We start from the raw sequence: 25,138 nt of genomic DNA, 5'->3' as shown, positions 1-25,138 counted from the left end.
ATAGGACAGTCTAAGGGATGAGTTTTTGCAAAAGACTTTGGGACCTTACAAATGTATTTGGAGTCCAGTGGTGTCAAAAGAACCCCGAGATCAGTGTGACCATGTAATGGAGGTTAATCTTTTTGCTTTGCCCTTGTAACCTTGAAGACAAGACCTTCATGTCGTCTTATTGAAATGTTTTTGAATTCCACCATGTGCTCTGCCATTTGGACCTGTTGTAACTCCTTTTGTTGATTGTTGAAACTCCTTCAAGTTCTCTGCATCATTTTCCCCCACTCAAAATCCTGATGGGAGGTGAATTTCCACCAAATTTTCGATGGACCCAATTTTTCCCCCATTCGAGTTCTTGATGGAGGGCGATTTTCCACCAGAAAGGTAAAATTTTGGCTAAGTGTTGGGAAATTGTCCTAATGACCCAGGTTTTTCCCCTAGGAGTGCAGATGACTTTAATGCAGATGAAATTCATGTTCCCGATGCAGATTGATTTTCCACAAGACAGTTCATGAACAATTTTTGAGGATTTTTATGCGGATAATTGTTCCTAATGAAGGGCAAATTTCCCCAAATGCAGTTTTGATGATTTTTTATATGGATAATCTTCCAAATAGGGGTCGATTTTCCCCCAAGATGAGTTTTTGGACTTAATGATGAAAATGAAGTGGATTTTGTCACTCCAAATGATGATCGATTTTCCCCAAGTGTGGATTTGACAATTTTGATTAGGAATTTTGTCCTGATAGTGATTAATTTTCCTTCAAGAGCAATGATGGTGATTTTTTAATAAGTTTTATTTGGATTTTTTAATCCAAATAGGGGTCGATTTTCCCCCAGGAGCCCATATTTGACTAATTTTTGAAAATTTTAATAAAAAGGGCCCAAATTTAATTGTTTTTTGCTTTAAGCAACGATTATTTAATTTTCAAAAACAATTATTAATGGTTTGCAATGGTTATTTAATGATTAAGTATTTTCTAGAAGCAAATCGATAAGTGTTTGGGAGTATTTTCATTGCTGGTCTGAGTCAGAAACCTCCATTTTCAGATTTGTCCTTAGACTTAGACATTTTACCAGCCCATTATTTGTGCCCGGATTTGACATTCTTTGACTTGGGAGGTAAAATTTTATCAATTGCACATGTTTTCCCCTGGCTGCAACATTGTTATGAGACTGATTTTAAACATTGCAGGTTGTCTTCAGACTTTTGACAGCCATTAGTGAGTTTGGAAGGGTGTCTTTAGACACTTTAGACACTTTAGAGTGAAAATCAGACTTTTCACACCTTTCCTAAGGAATTTCTAGATTTGGTATACTCCTTTGGACCTTAATTGATGAATTTTCTGAATATACTAAATGTCTTCAGACTTAGTTAGGTCTGAAATGCTGATTTTAAAAGGTTTTATTAAGGCTTTAGACCCTACTCTTACATTCTACTTTCAAAATTTGTTAGAAATATAAATTGAATTTCTGATTTTCATTCCTAAAACTTGTCTAAATCATTAGAAATCAGAACTACTTCAATTCTGAAAATAGCTATCAGGATGATTTTTCTGAAATTATTGACTTTCAGCTTCGTACAGGTACAATGTCGAAATCCGGGATTGGAGTTCGGAAGGAGCAATTGAAGATTTGTTCAAGAGGGATTCTATCCGGAATCCAAATTATCATCTCGGTGGAAACATATCACAGACACGAACATGCACTTCCTAAACATGGAGCGAATGTGGCAGAGGATGTTCGGAACAAGGAACCAAAATCCCTCTCCTACCTATGCGAACATCATGAGGAGTGGTATCTATCATGCCGCTAATTTCCACAATCCATACAATGCAGCGAGTTGGTCCTGGAATGCACAAGGCATTATGATCCTCTCTCTAGAATGATCCGGACTCCCAAAGGAGTAACCATTGCCTACCTTGCTAAGGATGCAATTGCCGAAGTGTTTGGAATTCCCCATAGTGCAGACATGAAGGATAGAACAAGGGAAGAATATGAGGTAAAATACAAGTCAAAGGCGGATGCATGCAAGACTATAGTGAACAAGGAATGGACGATTGAGTCGAGGCCTCATCATTCAAAGACTCCCAAAACACTCGTGCACAGATTTGAAGGAGGAATATAGCGATTTGGTATTCCTATTGAACCGAGTGATAGGAATTCCACAAGGGGCATTATTTGAAGGATGGATGTTCTATTTTATCCAAGATTGTATAAGAGGAACCAATGATCAATTGGTCAAAAATCATCAACGACAATCTGGATTTTCAGTTGAGAAATGTGGAAAGAACTAAGTAATTCACCATGACTTCTTACCTTGTGTATAAACTTGCGAGATTTGTCGCATAAAGGGACTAATATGCAGAGGTGAAGTCGGGGATGGACAAGGACAGTATAGAAGTTATGAATGTTATCCACAACTGGGCATGCATAGAATTGAAGATTACATGAGGGTGAATGATGCATTCACCATGTATATTACGAGGATGTTGCAAGGCGGAATCCACGAGAGGTTGTCTAGGGAGACAACGGAATTGATTGAACAATATGGATCATGGTACATACAGTTTCCCACTTTCACATACCTAAGGATTCAAGGATTCCAATCCAAACCATACAAGCTTCCCAGGTATCCTATAGACAGAATGATTCTACTTGAAGTGGTGAGACAACTTCTAGAGTATGATTTCATCCAAAAGGAGAAACATGGAATAGGGATGACCTTTCCTATTGCCATAGGAAAGACTTTGGAGGTGCGCCAATCCGTTGCTGCAGCTAGTACGGTGATTGATGAGCTTGCATTCTATCGCCTTGGAACATACAAAAAAAGAGACAGATTTGATCTGCATAAGAATGTTGAGAGGATCAGAGGAGATAGATTCATACACAAGATGGACATTGAAGATTATTGGGCCAACCTAATGGACGAGCAAGCAGTGAAAAGGAGAATGTGGTCCAAGATGTTCGTAGATTTCATGAGGAAATGTGAACTCTTTCTCATCCTTGATCAGATATTGGATGATAGTGACCATACTCATCTGCAGTATGAGAGAGAAATGAAGAAGTCTATTTGATTGCCTAGTTGGTCAGAGCGGGAGGTGACAAATTTGAATGAACTTATGAGAGACGTCATGGATTTCTCTAGAGAATGGGTAGACAAGAAAATGAACAGATTGATGGACATGAGCATTGTCTTCACATATGAGAAGATGAAACAGGTAGAATCCTCTCTTGAGGATGATCAGTGGACAGTTAGCGATTTGAGGATTCATATAGATGAGGAGAGTCAAGCTCCTAAACGTAAGAAGAATACACCTAGAGAATCTAAGACGAAGGGGAAGGAGATAGTGAGTCGAAACAAGAAGAAGAAGAAGAAGCAAAAACCTAGCGCTCCTTTGTCTCCCCTTAGTTTCTCATCAATCTAGGAGATTGACATGCCAAAGCGGAATAGAGAATTTGAATAGTGTCCCAACATTGTGATTTTACCAGATAATACTCAAGAGTTGCAAGCTACAGCTCAATCCACGCCACCAAATGAAGATGATGAGCAGTTGGGATCTCCTACTTTGGAGATTAGCTTGGGAAATGATGTTCATGATTTAACTAAGGACAAAGAGGATGATGGTGATGTTATCTCAGCATTGCGAGGGCTTGATTGGGAGATGTGTCTTGATGATGAAATGGAAATGTCCACCATTCCCGATTGGTTGATGAAGAGCATGGAGAAGAGTAAGAAAATGGTAGAAGCCCACCCTATTGATGATATTGATGACTACTTAGCCAGGAGTAATCAAGAGAAAGAACCTAAGAAGGCTAAGATACTTTCGAATATAGCTAGAGATGAAACAGGAATGTGGATTGCACAAGTGGCTGTCCCAGTTGGTGATGTAACTATGTATGTGGCTACTCCTACGGATTTCCAAATCACTTCAGTTGCCCTTGGACGGACTACAAAAGAGAAAGAGTTCCAATAACTCAGTGATACTATCAAGTTGATCAATGCAAGGTTACACAAAGAAATTGAGAAAAAAAGAAAAGTACAAAGAAGAGAATATCAAGCTAAGAGAGTATATTGCAAGGATAAGGCGTGAGAATCCCACCTTTGTTTCCCCTATTGTAGTTGATCGTGGACTACATATCGATCATGAGACAACAAGAGATACACTTGCGGAGTTGGAAAAATGGATTGAAGATGTAAAGAGGCAAGCGAATGATTTATTTACTCAGTTTGTCCAGGCATTTGACAGGACAATGGCACTCATATTCAGGATACAATATTTGAAGGGAGTTTGGGATGAATTCCATCCTATTCAGGAGAATACTATTCCCCACCTCAGGGTGTTGAAGAAAATTCCAATGTCCATGTTGACTCAGGAGAAAGTTGTGCAAGATGGAGACAGATATGATTTCCATGGTATTGTTCATTCGCCATGAGGAAATCCACTTATGAGCATGCAAGGAAGGATTGTGCAGAGATGGAAGGATCAATTCAGGATATACAATCAAGGATCCTTACATCTATAAAAGTGTTATTGGGAGTAGATGTCAGTGTTGCCAATGGTCTACACTTAGAAGAATTGAGAAATAAAATGAAGTTCATGTACTTTAGTTAGTTGAATTCTTTGTAGAAAAATCAAATAGATGATTTGGTTTCCTTGTTGATTCATGTCCACAGTTCGCAGAAGCTTATGCCAAATTGGGAGAACACTTTGGATACTTATTTTGATACATTGGATGTGATTGATGTGCAGTAGGATACTTTGCCCAGCATTACCATGGAGGAGTTAGATTCAGTATTGGCTAGATTTCTAGAATATGTTGTGAGAGAGGGATGCAAACCAGAATCTTCTAGAAGATTTCCTAGTTGATGATTAGGTGTCATTCCATTGGGCCATATGTTGGTGGCTCCATTTTTTATGTAAACCCTAATTATGGCAACTTTAGGGTTGTGTAGGCCATTCATTTCTTTTGAGGCTCTATATAAACCCCATTCTCTCATTTGTAAGAGGGATTTTTGAGAATTGTCGGTTATATACTTCAGATTTGAATACAAGTCATTGTTCCATTGATGGTGATTTTTGTTTGTTGCATGCATTTGTGGTTCTCATTGCCTCCAAGTTAGATTAGAAATTTAGATTTAGAATTTGCTTTCAAGTATTTTAGATTGAATGAAGGAATTTGTTGAATGCATTTGTGTGGAATCCATTTATTCCATACCACTAGCCCCTTGCTGATTGTAAGTGTGCCTTGCGTGGTCAACTAGAATTTTATGTGCACTTAACTTCAATTGTTATATGTCCATTGTTATGCATTAATTTGAATGGTATCAATGTTTGATGGTAATGATTTGAACATATTTAAAATATACCTTAGGTGATTGCACTGAGCTTGTGTCAAATTGTTCGGTTTGATGGTGAAACCTTGCCCAGTAGGATTCCATTCAATCATTCACCCTTTTTTTGCATTCTAGGCGTTAGAATAGAATTCCTAAACCCTATTCCTATTGTCCTTTTTTTTAGAAATCTTTGTTAGATTAGAACCAAGAACTTCATTGCAAAATCTTAAGCCATTGGCATACCTGTTCCAATTCCAAATCCATGAAGATTTCCAAATTGAACAATTACGTAAGCCCCCGAGTGAAAACAACATTATCACATTAAGCCATTGAGTTACCCACATGTCAAGAACTGACCGTAAAAACCTTGGAATCATCATATAAACTTCTAGTAATCTTAGCATACACGGTGATTTTGTTCAAGAGAGGGTAAGATACTTTGGTATTTTATTCTGTGTTCGAATGTGCCTAAAACACACATCAACAAGGCTGATATGTAAATAACCCTACCCCATATACAATAATTCATATGCGATGAAAGAAAGCATTCCAAATGGGAAAGGATGTGTTGAACCATGAAATTCTCATGCTATATGTTGAACAGCTGTTTGGGCACTTGAAAAGGCACGTCTTAATAGTTAAGCCCCAAAATAGACGTAGCATGTGTCCACACATTACCTCAAGCTAGATAAGAAAGGGTATTCTTCCAACAAAAACAAGTGAAGTGATGAGCATCAATTTGGTGGTGATAGAAATGACAGTGGCAAAGGGAGGTAAAGGAAAATATCATTGCTCTCATTGTGACAAAGATGGACACTTAGAAGATGAGTGTTGGAATTGCACCCTAAATTGATGCCTTCAAATGAGAATAAGGACAGACAAGCCAATGTTACATTGAAACTCACAGAGATTAAGTGCACTTCGGATCTGCATGAGGACTATTCATGTGCTATACTCAACAAGACATTGAGGATGGTAACAAAAAACATTGAGATGGGCTCTAACAAATTTTTCAAATAAAGGTGCAAGTAAATGGTAAGAAACCTAATGCTATTTTTGTCTTGTTCTCAAGTGAATCTGATTTCAGATAGGTTGGTTAGTGAGATGGGACTGGAGGTTGTGAACCATCCACATCTATATGCTTTAGGGTTGTTGCTAAATGGAATAGAAATGAGAGTAGTGCAGGTTGCAGTTTGGTCTACATCCAGACTTCTAAGATGAGGTGCCCTTGATGTTGTCCCATTGGATGTGAGGGACCAATTCTGAGAGTTCATGTTTGTACAAGAGATATGTTTATTATAGGAAGAAGAATCAGTATAAGCTGACATTGAATAGAAGAATTTTTCCTGAATTCCTATGAGGGTACGTCTAAGATTGCCATTGTTGGCACTTCATATTGTAAGAAACTAATCAGTACAAATGGACAAAATGTTTCCTCATTGTTGGTGGGACAAGTGCAACAAGAGGCTGATGTTGAGGCTAGAAATGAGCTCCATATGTATGGCCCTGTGGGGAGCAGCATAAGTAGCCATGTGCAGGTCTGTCCCATCAAAGCAAGCAAGTGTACTTTGCAAGTGATAGAGCATCATGTCAATTTGAAATTTTGAAACCATCAAGAATGGTTAGTGCTGTACCTTTCATTTATGTTGATGTGTCGCATGAATCAAAGCAGATACAGGGTTGTGCCATGGTTGGATCATCTTTGTGGGAAGGCTGTGTTAACTTGGGCTTCTTGTTGCCAAGTCATGTTGAGAAGAGTCCTAATAAACACACAGGGATAAAAATTCCTCATTCTCGGACTCAGTAAACTTTTGCGGACCAAAAGCCTCCCTATTGGGAAGGTGTGAATTGAAAAATTGGGTAAAACACTATTGAACCATTGGGATCATGGTGTTCAACATTTGTCAGAGTGTTAACAAGGGATTAGAAGATGGATTTTGTCACTTCTTAATGGTTTATGTTACAAAAGGGGCTGTGACGATGTCCTTGGAGGATCTGAGATGGCATGGGGCATCTCTAGGAGTGTGCAACATAAGTCACAGAACTTAGAATGACCCAAAAACCTCATTTTAGCGAATTTGCCAGTTTCTACAGGCAACAAATTTGTCATATACCACAACATACACTCTGTATACAGCAGCAACTGCGCAATCAACCCCTGGAGGAATTGGCAGTTTTTTCTCAAACACAAACAAAATGTAGAAATCACAGGGTTTTCATCGTTTGGTTTTCCATTTTTTCATTTGTTCTTCCATATTTTGTGGATGGGAGGTTAGAGGAATCTCATATATTGTTTGCCCGTGAATTGTGTTGAGTTGACTCTCATTTATATGGCAGCTTTACTCCATCTCTTGATTGTACTAAGTGCAGTTGCAGGTCTGTTCATAATGAAAGTGACATTGTATGTGTTGCAGGAGTTTCAGAATTATTGTGGTAATTCACTGATGACATTGTGCCACTACAAACAACTGTAATCAACCTTTGCATAGTGAAACAAGGAGAGATTTTGCTCTCTATGCCTGAATTTTTTCACCCAATATTGGATTTTCTCCGGGGTAATTTTGTGTGTATATATTTTATCATTGTTTCCTATCTATTTTCTCAATTTGTTGAGATGATATAAGTTGTGTCCTTGATGTACATATCGTGTCGCACTGAAAGAGACCTTGCTAATTTTCAATACTACTGAGAACTTATTCAAACACACGGATTCTCAGAAATCATAACAGAAGTAAGATGCACCAGAAGAAATTGTAATCGATTAAATATGAAATCAATATCAGGGTTCGAAGTTGCTGATATTGGATTACAGATAAAGATTCTCAGAACAGAAATATAAACAATGGACTGGTTAACATCATCAAAACTTTATACATGTTAAGGAACATAAAATCAATTCGTTTACACACTCAATGAGGAACAGAATACCAAACAGGTTTCTTAATCAGAAACATACAAATCGAACACAGGCAGTCTTTCTTATACAAAGTGCGAAAATCAGAGATTCACTAGTAAAAAACTTAAGGTTATTAACAGAGAAGAAATTACGATATATAGAAATTACAAAACTGTAAATATTACTGATGTCACCTACTTCTAACTACCTACAACTGTAGACATCTAATATGCCAACTAACTAATTACATTATTGACCATTAACAGTAAAGAAATATTATTCTAACACCCTCCCTTAATGGTCAATCTATCAAAAACACCAAATTGTCTCTGAATTTTACAAACTTATCCGGGCTCAGAGACTTGGTGAGAATATCCGCAATCTGATCCGCTATCGGAACATACTGCAACTAAACCGATCCATCTTCTACCAGCTTGCGAATGTAGTGACAATGAAGTTCGACATGCTTGGTACGTTCATGGAAGACTGGATTTTTGGCCAATTTGAGCACCCCTTGATTATCAATGTACATGGGAGAAGGACCTGCTTGCGGCATCTGCGTGTCAAAAAGCATCCTGCGGAGCCAAACTGCCTCACATGCGGCCTTTACTGTTCCCCGATATTCAGCTTCGATCGAGGAAAGAGCCATAGCCTGTTGCTTCTTGCTGCTCCAAGTGATGGCCCTAGTACCCAAACTGAATACGTACCCAGAAGTGGATTTTCTGTCATCCACTGATCCTGCCCAATCTGAGTCAGTATAACCAATCAGCTTTGGATCGTTGCACCTTCTATACAAAATGTCAGATTCTGAAGTGCCTTTCACATATTGCAGCACTCACTTCACTGCAATCCAATCATCAGCTTTTGGGGCTGTCATGAAGCGAGAAATGTAGTTGACAGCAAAACAGATGTCAGGTCTAGTGGCAGTGAGGTAGATGAGGCTGCCTACTAGTTGCCTAAATTCAGTTTCATCTACTGAAGGTGAATCGGACTTGGCTGATAATTTCAGCCCTTTCTCCATAGGTGTGGAAACAGGTTTACAATCCGGCATTTGAAACTTGTCAAGCAAATTGCGAGCATACTTGGACTATGAAATAAAGATACTATCATCAATCTGCCACACTTCAACACCTAAGCAATAATGGAGAAGCCCCAAATTTGTCATGTCAAAAGCTTGACACAAGTCCTGTTTGATGGATGTAATCAAATGTGTTGAATTGCCAGTAATGATCAAGTCATCCACGTAGACAACAAGAAAAAGGATATCATCACCGAAGAGTTTGACATACAGATTAGTGTCAAAGGGACTGCGATGAAAACCATGTTCAACCAAATACTAATCAATCTTGAAAGACCAAGCCCGAGGGGCTTGCTTCAGGCCATAGAGGGCTTTTACCAATCTGCAATTTACTGTTGAGGAATGCACTCTTAACATCCATCTAGTAAAGTTTCCATCCAACCTGAGCTACAATGGCGAAAAGAAGACGAACTGTGCTCATCTTGGCAGTAGGAGCAAAAGTCTCCTCGTCGTCAATGCCTCCCGCTGTGTAAATCCCCGAGCAACCAATTTGCCTTTGTACTTATCCAAAGTACCATCTGCATGATACTTGACTTTGTAAACCCATTTACAGCTGATAGGTTTCATCCCAGGAGGTAAATCAGAAAGAACCCAAGTGTTATTCTTCAGAAGACTATGGTATTCTTTCTCCATAGCCTTTTCCCACTCAGGAATGCCTTTAGCCTCAGAATATGTCTGGGGCTCATGGATGTTGTGGATGTTAGCCATAAGTGCAAAGTTGACTGTATTTTGTTGCTTTCTCTTTCAGCTAACTGATCTATCCTCAAGAAGCTCATCATCCCGAAGATCTCCTATTGTCTTGGCCCACCATTTAGGCCTGAGAGTAGAAGTACCAACATCTGGCATTGGAGGAACAACATCCCCTGGAGTTTCTGAAACAAAGTCATCTGGGTGTGAATCCTGTGAAAAATCAGGTGGTGTTGGATCCGTAGATTCCTCATCTTCAGAGTCAAAATGCTCTGAAGCCCTCCCATCATGGGAACCAAGAGGTAGACGAACACCAACATCACAAGTCTTCACAGACTGAGTCGCAAGACTAGGAGTAGTAGAAGGCATAAATGGACCAGTAGTCTCATCAACCACAACATCACAACTGAAAATGAGACGATTTGTCTCCACATCAATCAGCCTGTAGGCCTTGTGGTTGTTGTTGTTACCAATAAACATAAGTGTTTGGCTCTTTGAATCCAGCTTAGCACGCTTGGCGTCTGGAATCCATACATGAGCAGTAGAACCAAAGACTTTCAAATGGCCCACTTTAAACTTGCATCCTGACCAGGCTTCTTCAGGAGTCATTTTCTTAACGGCATGTGTAGGTGACCGATTCAGGAGGTAGACGGTAGTGTAAACTATTTCAACCCAGTATTTCTTAGGAACATTTCTATGCTCTATCATAGAACGAGCCATTTCAACAATGGTGTGATTCCTACGTTCAACAACACCAAAAACATAGTAGACATCAAGAAAAAGTAAATTTCTACCTCCTGAGTGAATCTGGACAGTGCCTTTACTAGCAATTGTGTACTCTTCTCCTTCTCCGAAGATTACCAAGTCCGAGAATGGTTCAAATTTCGTGAACCAATCCTGACAATGAGTAAAATGCCGCGAAGCCCCTGAATCAATATACCAAGCAGAAGAGTGTACTGGATCTACTAGTCTCTTGGCCATAAAAGCATAGAATCCAGATTCTTTTTACTCAAAGTGCCCAGCGACATTTGCCTTTTGTTGAGACCCTCCCTGCTTCTTTTGTTCAGAAGCCAATCGAATTCAACACTCGGCCTTCATGTGACCAAACTTATGACAATAATTGCACTAAACGTTCTTCTTCTTCTTGTTATCCTAAGAAGAACCAGAACCTTTCGGCTGAAAAGATTGAGCTTTCCCTTTGTTCTTAGCAGAAGATTTGGCAGAGAATGCTTGCTCTGTGGAGGTGGAACTGGTACTACTTCCAAACTATTGTCGACACCGATCTTACTATAAAAGCTTTTTACAAAGATAGGGAAACTTCAAATCGACGTCAGTGTAAGTGATATTTAGCATTTCGATGGAATGCTCATAAGATTTTGGCAAACTCTTCAAAGTGATGACGACCATGTCCTCTTCCTCCATTGTGCGACCAATCACCTCAAGTTGATCACAGATGTCCTTGATCTTTGTCAAGTGATCCTGCAAAGGTGTCCTCTCATCCATCATAAGCAAAAAGAGCATATTCTTCAAAAAAAAAAGCTCTGCTCTTGTCAGAGGTTTCATGAAGACTCTTCAAATGTTCCCATATCTCCTTCGCAGTTTTGTCGGACGGTACTTGAGGTAGTTGCTCATTGGTGACGAAGAGTTTAATGAGCATGACTGCTTCCCGGTTGTGCTCATCCCATTTGTCCTAATCTTTTCCTACAGTAGTTGGACGTTGAGATGTGCCCAGAACAATTGCATCAAGACATCGGAACTCAAAAATCGTTTCCATGCACTGCTTCCAGGTGTTGTAGTTGCAGCCGTTGAATTTCTGCCTACTTTCGAGCATAAAGTTTGTCAGAGATGCCATCACGTCCCCCAACATCGAACTAGTGAAGGCACGAATTCCAATGGTCAGCTCATTTGTGGTCATGACAGCCCCCCGCCAAATTGTTGCTTGCCTTCAAGCAACCTCAGATTTGGGTGCTCGAAAATGTCTTCTACTTCCCAAGTTGTAACTTCTACGAGGAGGTTCTTCCATTTAATCAAATACCCAAGTTTACTTTGTTTCTCAACCCTTTCGCCCCAATATTCAATATTGTTTTACGTTCCAAAATCAACTTCCCTCATAATCCAGTGGTGGTAATTCTTGAAAAGATGTGATATGTTGTCCAAACACCTTTTTGAGGCATGAAACATGAAACTTAATGTGAATCCTACTATTAAATGGGAGCTCCAACTCATAAGCTATCCCACCAATTTTCCTAATCACCTTATATGGTCCATAAAAATGAGGTTTCAGCTTCTCAGCTCCTGTACCTTTGATGGAAGACTGTTTATAGGGTTGTGTTGATGTGTCTTTTATACACAATCAAACACAGAATAAAATACCCAAAGGTACCTTATCCTCTCTTGAACAAAGTTTCCTCAAATGCTGAAGATTTCGCCTAAGGATCAATCGAGGCAACTCCAAGGTTCTGGTATGTAGGTTCTCTACGTGTGGATAAGCACCAGTGTTCGTTGTGTTTGCTATTTCACCAAGGGGCCTTACGTACTTTCTATGAAAGCTGGTTCTTGCAACTACTTGACCAATGAGGAACAAGATTTTCCTAAAACTAACCGATGTTTCAAAAAAAGGACAAAAGATAAGGGATTAGAGAGAACTATGCTAAATTAAGCCTATGAATGACTAAATGGAGGGCAATCTTAGTGAAACTCTACCAATCTCAGTATTGCCATAGAACAACAACTCTACTAGAATCGGTGCGATCTTCTGAGGGAATTCATAGATTTTCAAATCATTCATGAATATAGATATCATCGATAGGGTGCATATCAACACTCATGTAGTGATTGAACTTTAAACAATTTCAATATCTCCAGTTGACCACACAAGGCGCACTTACAATCAGTAAGAGGCTAGTGGTTTGGACTATGAGCTTCACTAAAAAATCAAGCACAGCATTTATCACTCAATCTAACTCTAACATCTAAATACTATCTTCAATAAAAGTGATTCAAGAAGATAAACAACCATGTAAGAAGCCACAAAGATTGCAATAAAACACCATAACTTCAATGTTTCATTAATCTCATAGCAAAATGTAACAACAATTGCTCAACTTTCTCTCTTCACCAAATTTGTACTCTCTATGAATAACTACTCTTCTTCTCTGCTAATAACCTTATTCACCTTGCAAATGAAATAAGTGAGAGCTTATATAGCATTCTCAAATACAATGAATGGCCCAAATTTAAAGAAGATCAAGGGCTAAGATTTTGAAACCTAAACCCTAATTAGGGTTTGTTACAAATAACCCTATTTAGATAAGCATTATCATAACATAGCCAATAGAAATTGGCACGAATAACGAGGAAGCATCCTCCAATAGGGATTGAATTGCCACATCATTTCATAACAACTTGTCATCTAGAATTTTGTTCCCTTTTCCTTCTTCCTTTCTGGCATATTCAATGACTCTGGATGTAATCCCTTCAATCTCTGCAATGGGAATCTCAGGCAGGTTCTTCATTCGTTCCTCCAAGTGAAGGACCTCATCAAAGGCCACAAGAAGAGTCATCTCTCATCCGTGCTCTAGCTCTTTTGTTCTCTCAATTAGGAACATAGTAGTATACATTTGATCTCGCTACTTTTCGGTAATCATGTTGTCTTCTCTACAAAAGATGACCTTGATCCTGTCCTCCAACTCTTTGATATCCACATCTATTTCAATCTCTATCCTTCTATCAAGGATCGCACATAGTACAGCAAACACTTTATCCTGAATAGGATGGATAGTGTCCTCAACTTGGTTGTAGTTACTATTGATGTCCTTGAATAGAACCTCCTTCATTTGCAGCAAAGTTGACCATTGTAGGAGATTAAAAAGTTCCACCATCAACTATCATTTCTTGTGCTAAAACCTGTCTTGATGTCTTCCTTACTATTTGCAACACGGGGATGGTAATATCTCTAGTGTGAGTCAATGCATCGACAATTACCACTAGATTATGAATGATCTCAAGGACTTGGATGGCCCTGTGGATTGTTTCCATCATTCTTCTGACAAATTCCTTGGCTACCATGTAGGATCTATCAATCTATGTATCCATGAGTTGGGTTGAGTTCTTCATCTTTTCTACCTAATTTATTGACTCAAGAGGGAGTGTCTGCAAGGGTGAGACTTCTGGATCCTGTTGCCCTAATGGCTTATTAAGCTGGCTAAAATAATTTCTCCAAGCATTAATCTCCTTTTCCAACCTTTTAAGCCCTCACTAAATCAGTCGCATCTTCCATGGCTTGCTTAGAGGTAAGTGGACCAAGATCAAATGTCTCCAAATCATATTCTTCTGCCATAATCTCATCATCATACTTGTCCACCGCTGGTGTCGCTATCTATATCTTTCGGGAGCCTGTATCATCTCTTATCACCTTGGATATCTTTGTAGCTTTCCTCTTTTCAATCCCTTCTTGAGACTTGCTCAGAAGACTCTCCAAATCAAATACTTGCTCCTCTTCTTCAACTACAACTTCTCTTGTAAGTCTTTCTTTGAGCCAATCTGGAATGGAAGATTTTCCTTCTTTTACTTTCATTTCCTCAGGCAATGGTCGCTCGCCTCTAAAAGGAGTTGTCGCTTCATCATCATTTCTTTCTTCTTGCTGATCATTATCACAAACTTGGAGAGGAAGAGACTAACTTGATGATTGTTGAAGTGTCCTTCCTTTGTCTTGTTTATCATTCTGTACTGTGGACTCCATAGATTAATCTATCTCATATTCTTTCTCCCTTTGATCCTCATCTTGACCTATCCCCTTTTCATGTCTAGAAGAAGCACTAGAGGGATGATCAGGATTCACTTTTTGTTTCTTCTTGGACGATTTTCTCTTTTCAGGTCCCTCCTTTCTCTTCAACCCCTTAGAATGAGAAGTGTTCTCACTTGAACTTGCCTCTCCTTCTTCCGTTCTTGTTTCCAAGCTGAATGTCATAGCTATGTTTTGTTCCTTCAACTTTTGATGCTGGACATCCACCCATCTGCGAGTACAACTCAAAACTAGATCCATCAATGCTCTCAAGTCCACGACCTCTTGTTCATCCCAATCGATCTTCACTTCTTTGTCTTCTTTCTCATAGGAAGATTGAAGATATCTGCCACTGTCCTGTGCTTGATCTACTACTCTATAGATCTTACATTTCCTGATGAGATCGAGGGATAATCGAGAGTGCATCTTTCTCTTTACCTCTACATCATCCTGAACATTCATCCAAAAGTCTTCTACTTGAAATACATGCTTATACTTTTTCCAGGCAGTTTCTTCCACATGACCATGAGGATCAAAATTATCTCTCGAAGCAAAAGATGTGAATGAATAGAGAGATAGTTCCTTTTCTGCATCTTTAGCTGCTTGAAAGTTACGACAAACTTCAATTGAATTTCCAAGTGAAATAGGTATAGGGATACCATTCCCATGCTTATGCCTCGATGCCTTAACACACGCTGCCAACTGTCAAATCACCTCAAGTAGTATTATCCTATCCGTTGGATACCTTGGCAACATATAAGGAGGTAAAGGACATCCATGAATTCTGATGTACGTGAATTTAGGAAATTGAATGAACCACGCACCATGTTTCTTCACGAGCTCTTGTGCTTCTGGAGACAGTCGTTGATGAATTCCTCCTTGTAGCGTCTTGGTGATATGCATTGTGAAAGCATCGTTGACTAGCTTGTAGTACTTCTTAGGTCGATGATATAATTGGGCATAGGAATCACATACTCTTATCTCTCTAGGCCCTCTCCCAACAACACCTCTGTGTGGTAGTCCCGCATACTCATAACATCTGGCTAGAGAATGTATAACATATGAGCTCATGTGGAATGATTTAGTAGGGGCTAACCTTCTCAACTACATGTCTAGGTTGTTACTGATAATCCTGGCCCAATTGAACATCCGCTTCCCTTGAACGATCACTTGTATAAAGAAGAACATCCACTTGTCGAAAAAGAAGGCTTGAGAGGCACCTACAACTCGATTAAGCATGGTTATCAAGTCTCTGAATTCTTCTTGGAAATCAATTCTGTGAGGTGTATTGGGTATCTTATTTAGGCATGGAAACCTTTGGCAGCCCCTGTGATGAAATCCATTGATATACTCTCCCATTTTTTATTCAGAATGGGTAGAGGTTGCAATAATTCGGCTAGAAAAACATGTTCCACCTTATTTTGTTGACACTACTTATATTACCTTACATGCGGCATTACATCCTCTTTCAGCCCTTTTCATGGAAAATGTTCCCTTGTTTGTAGGTCTTGTAGAAGCCCAGATGACCAGCAAGCAGTGTGTCATGACAAGTACTCAAAAAAATTTCCTTCATCTTGAACTCGGGAATGATATACGCACAATCCTCATAGAGAATAAGTTCATCCAACACCTTGAATCTATCATCATTCACCTTGTCTTCCAAAACATCATTAGCAAATGAATCCTTAACATATTCAGCTACTATCCATGACTTCCAATCAGCAGAAATATCATTTATGGAATGCAAATGAGGTTTTCTAGAGAGTGCATCAGCCACCACATTGTTGTTCTCAATTACATATTCGATGTCAAAAACATAGGCTTGAATCTTACTTTAACCATTTATGTTGTCTATCGTTCAAATCCCTTTGGTAGAGGAAGAATTTTAGGCTATTGTGGTTTGTTTTGACTATAAATTTCCCACACACCAAGTATTGACGGAACTTCGCTAAAGCATGCATTATGGCCAGCATCTCTTTGTCATAAATTGAGAAAATTCTTTCAGCCTCCTTAAGTTTTATGTTTTCATAAGCTATGGGATGTTTATTTTGCATCAAGACAGCCCCTACGCCTTCCCTTGACGCATCACATTCAAGCACAAAAGGAAGTGAAAATTTTGGAATTGCTAAAACTAGGCAAGAACTCATTACCTCCTTGAGTTTGTCAAAGGCTTGTTGGGCTGTAGGACTCCATGTGAAAACTTCCTTTTTTGTTAAGTTTGTTAGAGGATCTGCAAGTTGAGAAAACCCCTTCACAAACCTCATATAGTAGCTGCAAAGTCCTACAAAACCTCTTAACTGTGTCAAATTCTTGGGTCTAGGCCAATCTTGTATTGCTTGCAATATTTCAACATCGACACTAACACCTTGTTCTTTAATTTTCAACCCCAAATACAAAATTTCAATCAATCCGAACTCGCATTTAGAGATCTTGGCATAAAAAGGGTGTTGTTCAAGTCTGCCAAATACCTCATCTACATGTTCCAAATGATCCTCCCATGTTCTCCTATAAATCAGGATGTCATCAAAGAAAACCAAAACAAATTTCCTCAATTGTAAGATGAATACCTGGTTCATCCATGATTGAGAAGTTGTTGGTGCATTGGTTCAACCAAAGGGCATGACCAAGAATTCATAATGCCCATAATGACATTGGAATGTTGTTTTATGAACATCCTCATATCTTACCTTAATAACCTAAACGCAAGTCAATCTTGGAGAAGCAACTTGCTCCATGGAGTTTATCAAGTAAATTATCAATCCTTGGAATGGGGTAGGGCTTCTTGATCGTTCTTTTATTGGGTGCCCTATGATTGATACACATTCTCATGGTCCCATCCTTCTTGACCAGCACAATGGAGGATGCAAATGGGCTGGATCTAGGCCTTATATGACCCATATCCAATAGTTCTTTGATGGCCTTTTTAATTTCCTCCTTATACACCTTCAAATGATAGCATCAAGTGATCATAACTGGTTTTGTTCACTTTTCTAGCTCAATGATGTGTTGGAAACCCCAATTTGGTGATAGCCCAAGCGTAATGTCCTCAAATACCTTGCTATGCTTATCCATAATGGACTAGATTTCTACATTGTAAGCTCCCCCATCCTTTTTTGGACATGTGTTGGTAATAAAACATGCTGCTGCCCATTTTACTTGACCCTTGCAAAAAAGCTCGTTCCATCCTCCTTGCTGAAAATTCTATAGGACCCCTTATTTGATAGTCCATGTAGAACTATTTTCTTTTCATTGTGTTAAAAAGAGAGTTCCATAGTTCGATGGCTTGTTTCATGCTTGTCAATTGCATACAACCATTGAACTCCTAAAACCATTTCCATATCCATACTGATTACATAAAAATCATCATTTTGTATTCTCCCATTGTTAATTCCATTTAACGAACCTTCTTGGTAAAAGGTAGAATTGTTCCACTAGCAACCTTTACATCAAACCCTTCAATCTCCTCAATATTTAGTTTCAACCTATACACTACTTCTTCGTCAACATAGTTATAGGTAGCTCCACTATTGACAAGAATTGTTACCTTTTGTCCTTTCAAGACTCCCCTAAGACGGAAAGCATTATATCATGGCTCCCCTGAAAGTGCTGCACAAGTTCCTTCCAAAGGTCCTTCTTCTTGGTGTATTTGCTCAGCTTATTCCAACTCATGCTCATGATCATCCTCTTCACCTTCCATATCACTATCAAAAGTGAACTCAATGTAATGTATTTGTCCTTTGCCTAAACACCTATGCCCCTAGCTGCCAAGGTTCACAACATGTAAAACGCAACTTCTTTCTTCATAACTCTTTCTTAGATACCTCAGCTATGCTTGTTTTCAGTGGTGATTCTTTTGGAAAGGTAATGTTCTGCTAGAAAGGTTTCTTGGACGAAATAGGAGGTGCCAATTGTTTTGCCAATAAAGTGTAATTCAATGCATTGCAGAAATAATAGACATGACAGAATACATCATGACAAAATATAAAGAAACTGAGATCTTCATTGATTCATAATAATGTCAGTACAATGACAATGACCATACTAACTCTATCTCCAAGACCAAGGACTCGCTAATATATAAAGGTGACTGGTCAATTACCCGGTGTCAACTGTCGACAACCGACGGGTTAACTGCCGTCATTAACTCTAATTACATTAAATGTCTTATTGCTTAATTACCCGAAAACATCATCCCCCCAAAAAAGAAATGTCGTCTCCGGACAACAGACAACAAAATGGGAATGATATGCCTACAACAGATAACAACTACGAACCCCACAAAATAACAACTACACACAAACTACTGAGGGGGTAAGGGAGGCGTCCCTGATGGTGGAGGGGCTAGGGCTGCTACTGCCAACTGCTCCCGAAGCTGTACCACCTGGTCGGTCCAGTATCGGAGGTCCTGCTCAGCCTGCAACTGCCGCTCCCGGGAACTCCTCACTCGAAACACTACCTCCATCAATTCCTGATGCTTCGCCTCCAACTCGACTGCCAAGGTAGCAACTCTCAATTCTGCTGAGGCTCTCTCATTTGACTGCACTGCCAACTGTGCCTTCACGGCACTCAATTCTCCTCTCACGATGGCAAGGATCTCATCTATACTCCTAGCATGGGTGCACTGCTGCTCTAACTCTGTCTCCAATGCAGGGATGCGAGTGGCCAACTCCTTCTGAGCGCTATCCGCCCTGAGCTGAGTCTCTCGAAGCTCAAGATACCTATCTCGTACAGCCTGCTCAATCTGTCTGACCACAGACTGTGTCTGACTCCCTCCGGCCACCTCTTGGCTCTGCCACTCTACTCGCATCTCTGGAAGATCAAGCGTCGGCCATCCATGCTGCTCAAAACACTGCTGAAATGCCACTGCTACTCCAGATGTAGCAAACGCAAGGAGTCTCCACAAAGTGAGCTGTCCGACACCAACTTCTTGATAAGAAAACTATCCCTGTTAGAGAATCTTCCAAATTGAGGGCCCTTGTAATTGCTTCTTGTAGTGTGCTTGGGCTGAATGCTCTTATTAAGCCCTTGCGAGGTTCAGCTAGACTTTCAACAAACAAAACGATGAGCCTCCTACATGTAACATTAGGTACCATCACTGCAAGTTTCTAAAATTCTATCACATAATTGTCCACCTCCCCTTCTTGCCTCAGCTGTGCTAACTCTCTAAGTGGGTTTCTGGGTCTTTCCTATCAAAACTTTTTGTTGTCCTTTGGTTTAATTCTTCCAACATGGTTATAGAATCGCGCCCCTGAGTTATCATGCCATTGTACCACCATACCTTTGTCATCCCCTCCAGAATGTAAGGTGGCAAATTTGATGGCTTCCTCTTCAAACATTGGGTTTAATGAGAAATATGTGTCCAAATTTTATAACCATGCTCTTGCTGATGAATTTTCAAACCCATCAAAAGTTGGGATAGTGACTTTTCCCAATCGATGTCAAATATCCTTTCTTTCTTTATACCCTTTCTTCCCATTCATTATTGCATTCTTCGATTTCATAATAGTCTCTAAAAGTCAGGTCTGCACGAATGGCAGGGCTTAAGGCATAGTATGCCTCATAAAATCTTGATACATCCTCCTCAGATTCATGTTGCTCTTCATCAATATTAATCGTTGTATCTTTGTTCAAGAACTTAGCCCTTAAAATCTTTGAATTAGCTAAAATGGAGCTCATTTCCTTTCCTGGGGCCTGGTCTTCATCTAAACAGCCTTCATCCTCTTTAAATAGATCAAGCTTGTTGTTGCTCAATTGCTGACCCAACCCTTCCAATAGTTGTACCATTTTTCCCATTGGATCTCTAATTTCCTTCATGTATTCTTGGGAATGTTGTTCCTCCTTATCCGCCATGGTGGCTACCTTCCTTTTCTCTCGCTACTGGTAGCCCTGTTCCCTGTTGTTCATAACCAACCCATAGGCTAGCAAGTCAGAGAGCTCTAATACCACTGAAAGAGAGCTTGCTAATTTTCAATACAACTGAGCACTTATTCAAGCCCACAGATTCTCAGAAATCATTACAGAAGCAAGATGCACCAGATGAAATTGTAATCGATTAAATATGAAATCAATATCAGAGTTAGAAGTTGCTGATATTGGATTACAGATAACGAATCTCATGACAGAAATATAAACAATGCACTGCTAAACATCATCAAAACTCCATACGTGTTAAGGAACATATAATCAATTTGTTTGCACACTCAATGAGGAACAGAATACCAAACAGTTTTCTTAATCAAAAACTTACAAATCAAACCCAAGCAGCCTTACTTATACTCAGTGCGTAGACCCTGTGTTTTTCACAGGTCACTGCCTTACAACCTCAATGCCTAAGTGTCCGTTGCCTCCTACAACTAATAGAATAATTGTCAACTTCTGTCCTAGATCAGTATTTGGCGATCTGGGCGCCAATGAAATGGCATCTTAATCTCCTCTATCGCTGCTCCTGAAATGAATGAATCAACTTGCAATGGCACCTTAATCTTTCTATCGTTGCTCCCAGATTGAATCAATTGACCAGATGCTCCCTTCAAAGAAGAACTCCCTAAAAACCGTATATGATAGTATTAGCTTATAGCTCGGATATGGAGTGCTAGATAAATCCACAAGCCAAGGAAAGGATGGTCATCCTAACCTACTAGGCTCACTAAGATGATCACCCCTGTAGCAGTCTTCGCCAAAGACAGATTACAGATTATTTCAACCATGCCACATAACAAACTTGAGCCTCCTTATATAGAAGAATTCCAATAAGTCGGCCCAACAAGACATAGCTGACCTAGAGTCAGCTCACACAAAAAGACAAAAATAATAAATAATTAATAACTATTGTGTTAAAACACTTATTACTTCCTAAGCAAATGACTCCCAAAGAGTCGGCTCATTTGGGGCCATGATATACTGATGACTATTAGAGGTGAGTTCGGTGAAAATTGAAGTTTTTTCTCCTCAGCTTATTTCTTCAAGTATCTATTTATAATGGCAATGTGAGGAATATCCTCCTCAATTATCCCAACTTTTTAAACAAGAAGAAGAGTGGGGGTATATGGGTATATGGGTATATGGGAAGTGGGGTCAAGACTATATGTTCCCATGCCCAAAATGTCTCAGACATCCAAGATGGGAGTCTAATTCCTGTGGAAATATCCTTAAGGTATGCTAAAATAGAGGAATAATATTATGTCCACAAATGAGTCAACTAGATCAATAACATTCAAATATGCATCAAGTAACAATGGCTCATCAGAAGTGTTGAAAGTGTATTTAACTACAAAAGATAAAGCATCTAAAACAAACAGTGAGAAATAGATAGCAATAATAACATAATTGGGATTATAGTTGCAGAAATCTGCAAAATATTGTGATTAAGTTTTATCAGTTTAGAAGTGTTTTTTTTGGGTGGGGAGTGCAATTTTTCAATCAAAACAACTTAGAGTTTCTGGTTTTTTTCTTTTTTCCCTAACTCTAACCCAATTTTTTCCTGAAAAAATCACGATGTTTTGATCAAAAGGATTTCTTGGTTTTTCCTGATTTCTGCAGCAGTTTTTCCTCCTTCTTTTTTTCCATAACCCTAACAAAATGTTTTCACAATTAATTTAAAAAGTCTTTATCTTTTGGCTTGCCCATTTATTCCTAGGAAACATTTTTGTTACAATGAAATGGGATGGAAGGGTGAGTCTAAACAATTCAACCTTAGACCATATAACAAGAAACAACCCTGCACACTCTTTTCTGTCAAAAAGAACCTTCCTCACAAATATATACAAATTCTCTTTACTGCTGCCCGATGTTGTAGTTAAGGGTTGCTTGAAAATTGATTTACAACACTCACTGCATTTGCTATGTCAAGTCTACTACAAACCATTGCATGCATAAGGCTTCCTAAAGCAATTTGATAAGGAATTGATTTCATGTAATCTTCTTCCTGCATCTTTGGACACATTTTCAATGATAATTTTTTACTAACTTCTATCAGAGTACCCATTCTCTTGCAGTCATCCATCTTAACCTTCTCGAGGATATTTTCAATGTACCTTTTCTGCCAAAGATAAATTTATTTCTACTGCCTCTCTTTTACAATTTGAATGGCTAAGCAATTATGAATCTCACTATAGCTAGTCATTTCAAATTCAGCAATCAATTTAGATTCAAACAAATCTAACAATTTCAAATCATTGCTCGTCGTAATAGAATCATCATCATCATGCAATGCTAAAGTTATAACTCACTCACTCATATGCTTAATCTAGACATCTGAATCAGCAAAGAAACAAAGACACCCTTCATTCTATAGAAAAATATCAAACCTTTTGTACCATGCTCTTGAGGATGCTTCAATGTCGTCTCAACTGCCTTATCTCTCATACTTTTGGAACATGGGACATATTCTAACTCTTCAACATTCCAAGAATCAGTATTGTAGCAATCATAAACATCCTCTCTAATAGACAGTTTGTGTAGATACTTTTTATGTCCATAACCTTGCCCTAACCAGTTTAAGGATGTAATTATCAAAGCAAGTGACATTGAAAAATAAATTAAATAACCAAATGTTTCACAACAATCTTATACTCAAAAGTGTACAGTTGCAACTCCCTCAGCCTCTGTTAGTTGGGTAGGTCAAAGTACCAGAGACAGCATAAATCAGTTATTTTGTTTCAATAACAAATCTCCTCAATCAATCTCAATGCACGCTTTATTTTTTATTATTGAAGCTTGTTATAGCACTTCTGATTACCAAGGTCTATTGTGGTGGGGCACAACCTTTTACCTTGTTTAAAAAAACTTGAGCAATGCGCCCACATAATTTCAAATACGATTTGGGAGAATTTTATGGGTCGATTGGATCACGAACAAATGCGACTGTTGTGTAAGAAAACATTAAGGATTGTGAACTGCATAAGCACACATCAGGATTTAGTGGGCAGGGAAGTAACCTAAATGGATGATGTAAGAAATGTGATGCATGTGTTTTAAGTTTTTCACCCCAACCTTTGCCAGTTCAAAATAAAATCAAAATCATTCACTTAATAACTTCCTATATTAGTCTACTTTTAATATTTGTGGATGTTAATGTTAATTGTTTTTTTCTTTCTATTTCAAAAACAACAACAATAAAAAAATAATCAATATTCCAATATAAGACAAACTACCCATTTAAATCAATATTGACTTTTATAGTTATTTCTATAGATTTCTGAAAGATTGAACTCACCACAATATTTTCATTAAGAGTGTCTCTTTCTTCAAATGTTTTGTCCAAAGTGATTTTACCCAGTTCACTACGCATGGTTGTCTGTGCAAGCTGAATGACAGCAAAAATGGGATTCTCAACACCATATGATGCTCTAATAGGATCCACTATCTGGAAATACAATATCAACAAAAAATCAACACATGATAAACAATTGTTCTGAATGAACAGTCAAAGGAAAGAAAAATATTTGTTTTCACAGAAAACTAAATTTTTAAGTGTGCCAAGTCACCTAAAAAGACATACAAAGTATTATCTGAATATATACATTATATGAGCTTTGTTGAAAAAGATATATATGGAAGACTATTGTGTACCAAAGAGTGTTATGTTCAGGACATTTTTTTATGAATTATTTTCACAAACTAACGGTCAAATTGGCAGAAAGATCCCCCAGACAACACCTTGGTGTTAAAATGAAACACATTTCCCTTTAAACTGCCCACTATGACTATATAATGGCTTTGCTATAATTACAAAGATATTTGCAAATACAGCCTAATATGTGAAGTTTTGAATCAAGGGAACCAAAACAAGCTTGGGAAAAAAATTCTTAAACTAGACTCTCACAAAAACAATCTTCTAAAGTTTAAACAAGTAAAGATGCTTTGGTAGGTATTAGAGAACATGTTGACATCGTCACCATCAAACCACTAATGAAACTAAAATTCAAAAAACTCAGGCATTAATTACCTTCACATAAAGCACCCCATCAATTGAAATACTGACGTTGTCTTTTGTGATTGCAGATTGGTCTGGAATTGGAATGGCTTCCTCTTTCAAAGAATGAACATAAGCAATACGTTCAACCATAGGTATCAAAATGTGAATGCCAGCATCAAGAGTCTTCACATATTTCCCAAATCGCTCAATAATAAAAGCACTCTTTTCAGGCACAATCCTTATGCCCCAATTAGTGGGCGGAGAGACCCAATACCTTTGTGGAACAACATTCCAAGAATAAAATAGTTAGCTGTTAGTAAAGAGTAGTGCCATTAAATTATAATTGTATATATCATGTCCAATAAATAAGAATAAAAAATTAAAAAAAGAAAACAACTTCCCCGCCATTTCATGATAATAACTACTTCATGAAACCATATTTTGATAAA

At 38.6% G+C, this 25,138-nt stretch overlaps 1 protein-coding gene across 1 annotated transcript in view; it reads right to left on the bottom strand.

Moving 5' to 3' along the window:
• Window positions 1-25,138, bottom strand: part of LOC131068317 (uncharacterized) — a 77,731-nt gene that overhangs the window by 22,529 nt on the left and 30,064 nt on the right. Inside the window, exons 2-3 of the mRNA XM_058003485.2 lie at window positions 24,720-24,963; window positions 23,988-24,137 (exon numbers count right to left, since the gene is read on the bottom strand). Coding sequence (XP_057859468.1) covers window positions 23,988-24,137; window positions 24,720-24,963 — 394 coding nt within the window. The remainder of the gene's footprint in view (window positions 1-23,987; window positions 24,138-24,719; window positions 24,964-25,138) is intronic.

Source organism: Cryptomeria japonica, chromosome 11, assembly GCF_030272615.1.
Source record: "Cryptomeria japonica chromosome 11, Sugi_1.0, whole genome shotgun sequence".
NCBI lineage: Eukaryota > Viridiplantae > Streptophyta > Pinopsida > Cupressales > Cupressaceae > Cryptomeria > Cryptomeria japonica.
Note: the sequence above shows the minus strand (reverse complement) of the source record. Positions and strands in the feature narration are given on the sequence as shown.